This window comes from Rhagoletis pomonella, unplaced genomic scaffold (assembly GCF_013731165.1).
Source record: "Rhagoletis pomonella isolate Grant_MI unplaced genomic scaffold, Rhpom_1.0 Rhpom_scaffold_00001, whole genome shotgun sequence".
NCBI lineage: Eukaryota > Metazoa > Arthropoda > Insecta > Diptera > Tephritidae > Rhagoletis > Rhagoletis pomonella.
In genome coordinates, this window is record NW_023458555.1 from 56,724,871 (window position 1) to 56,728,082 (window position 3,212).

Here is a 3,212-nt window from a genome sequence, read left to right on the forward strand (position 1 = left end):
ACACCCATCATATAACATGTGATCAATAAAGCAGTTAACGTGCTTAACTGAAGGATGTACCTCCAGTTAGCGTTAACTAGACATGGTGCAAACGGCCCTTAGGGTTTACACCGGACAATACTGTCATGACAATAATGTCCAAATGATGTGTTTGTTGTTATATGAATTCGCCTTGTTTGCAACAAATACATCACTTTTACATTATTGTCACGAAAGGTGTAGACCCTAAGGGCCGTTTGCACCATGTCTAGTTAACGCTAACTGGATGTACATCGTTCAGTTAAGCCCATCAACTGCTTTATCGATCACATGTTATATGATGGCTGTCGATAACGTCCATAAAGAGGTTTAACTGGGAGTTATAGCCCAGTTATGCAAACTTGCACTGCTATACCATTTTTACGTAAAAATCAAAACCCAACAGAATTCTACATGTTAAGTGCTATGCGTTGGGTAACTGCTTACACGCAAAGTCCATTTAACAGATTCTTATGTGACAACTCTCATGCAAAGCTATGTATGCATAACTGGGCTATTAGAATTAACTAGACATGGTGAAAACGGCCCTAAGTAAAGTAGGCGTCCAGATAATTATAAAGACAAGACAATTTTCAGCAACCACCGTTAGGGTCGTTTGGCGTGAATTTGATATTATTTACTAAAATATCCAAACTCACACCTCTTTTCCATAATTCTGCGATTTTGTGCCTCTTTTTCTAAAATTAACTAAGACGTCCTTGTCAGGTCTCTTTCAGCATCATTCTTTTCAACATGTTTTTCCGCACAAACGGATTCAAAACGGATTGTGCGGCCATATTTCATATTCTCGAACCGATTGCATGTAGGTAGCGTTCGTTGGCTGGGTTAACTCGGCCCGAATGTCAGTCTTTGTGTGTTCGCTTTTCGATCTTCTGGTAGCTGAGGAAAAATTTACTAATAACATTTATTAATTATTTAAACAGGAAACACACTCGATTTGCCAAGAGGAAACATAAAAATTACAAGTACACACGTTTAATAACGCAAATAGCTAAACAATATGGCTGACGTAATGAACATTGATAGCATCATTTCGCGTTTGTTGGAGGTGCGTGGGGCAAGGCCTGGAAAGAATGTACAATTATCAGAGAGTGAAATTCGTGGTCTATGTCTGAAGTCGCGCGAGATATTTCTATCGCAACCCATTTTACTTGAATTGGAGGCACCATTAAAGATTTGCGGTGACATACACGGCCAGTATTACGATTTATTGCGTCTCTTTGAATATGGCGGCTTTCCTCCAGAGTCAAACTATTTGTTTTTAGGAGACTACGTTGATCGTGGCAAGCAGTCTTTGGAAACTATTTGCTTGCTTTTAGCCTATAAGATTAAATACTCCGAAAATTTCTTCCTGTTGCGTGGTAATCATGAATGCGCAAGCATCAACCGCATCTACGGATTTTACGACGAATGTAAGCGCCGCTACACTATAAAGTTATGGAAAACCTTCACGGACTGCTTCAACTGTTTGCCAGTGGCTGCTATCGTTGACGAGAAAATCTTTTGCTGCCATGGTGGTCTCAGTCCCGATTTGTCATCAATGGAGCAAATTCGCCGCATTATGAGACCTACCGATGTTCCCGATCAGGGGTTGCTTTGCGATTTGCTTTGGTCAGACCCCGACAAAGACACTATGGGCTGGGGAGAAAATGATCGTGGGGTAAGCTTCACATTCGGCGCTGAAGTGGTTGGTAAATTCCTGCAAAAGCATGACTTCGATTTGATTTGCCGTGCACATCAGGTGGTTGAAGATGGATACGAGTTCTTTGCTAAACGACAATTAGTGACGCTGTTTTCTGCACCAAACTATTGCGGTGAATTTGACAATGCCGGCGCTATGATGTCTGTGGATGACACGTTGATGTGCTCTTTTCAGATATTGAAACCGGCAGATAAACGTAAAAAATAAGCGAAACAAAAAAAAACAATCGCTGCTGCCAGTGCACTAATAAAAACATCAACAACTATATACACACTCTTAATTATGTCTTAAAAAAAATTAAGAGCAGCAAGCATGAGACGGATTATTTGTTAACATACATATTTGAAATAAAAAGTCTAATGAATACAAAAGAAAACTACCAGATTTACAGATATGATGCCAAGTGGAATACAATAGAGCAGACGAGATGAGATAAAACAAAAATAAGATATTAAAAACAATCAATTATCAAAAATACATTTTCTTAAATTTTACTTACATGTAATATGTCCAAGTTTGTAACTTATTAGAAACTTGCATGAATAAATCTAAAACAAACCGATTGACAATTCTCCTCTTTTAGATCGGATCATTTTTGGTCAAACTAAGCCTTGGTAACCATGTAATGGTAAAATGTTATAGTATTCCAAATTTGGTGAATTTAAATCAATTTAAGTAATTGTATGTGTATCCAAAAATATGCATGTCTTATAATTATGTTTTTTCGACTTAAATTGTATCCCTTCCTCATCAAGGGCAAACTTGATCCATAAAAAATTGTAAATTTAACATAAAAAATCAATTTATAACTCATTTCTTTTACTAAATTCATACTTTTATATTAAGTTTAATAACTTTTGCTTAAAAACTTGTCATGAACAATTGACCTTTAAATAAAATGTGTTTCATAACATATACATGTATATTATTATTAATAGATATCTGTATTATTAAACATGCTTCGTATGTATTAATATCTAGATACATAATACATATGCACCGTATTAAAATGAACTAAATAAATAACTATTTAGCGTCAGTATGTTTCGATTTTCCATTCGAATTTAAATTTACGAACTATTAATATTCAAATATTTATACCTATTGCGGCATCCGACGGATGACATCTGCACGGATATAATCCGATTCCAACTGTCTTAAAAAGCGAGTGAACGATTAGATTCGCGCGAATGACATCCGTCGGATACATGCCTATTACCGTACAGTGAAGTTCTATAGTTTCGGATTTCTTTCAAACGTATTTTATATAAGTCCATAACTAATTTCATTGAAGTCTGAGCCCAAATATTAATGAGTCCATTACGGATGGTAACCGAGCTTCGGTTGGGTGGCCAATAGCTTAAATGAAAATTTTCATGGCGATACTCTTATTTCTTTTCAACCGACTTCCAAAAAAGGAGGAGGTTATCAGGTCGTCGGAATATTTTTTATATTTTTTTTTTTATGTATG

General features: G+C 36.2%; 1 protein-coding gene across 1 annotated transcript; it reads left to right on the forward strand.

Annotated features, from left to right (window-relative positions):
- Nucleotides 1-844: 844 nt before the first annotated feature.
- LOC118746459 (serine/threonine-protein phosphatase alpha-2 isoform) lies at nt 845-2,310 on the forward strand. Its single transcript, XM_036480311.1, has one exon. It carries the CDS (start codon nt 1,040-1,042, stop codon nt 1,946-1,948), a length of 909 nt encoding a protein of 302 aa, XP_036336204.1. The 5' UTR covers nt 845-1,039; the 3' UTR covers nt 1,949-2,310.
- Nucleotides 2,311-3,212: the final 902 nt, after the last annotated feature.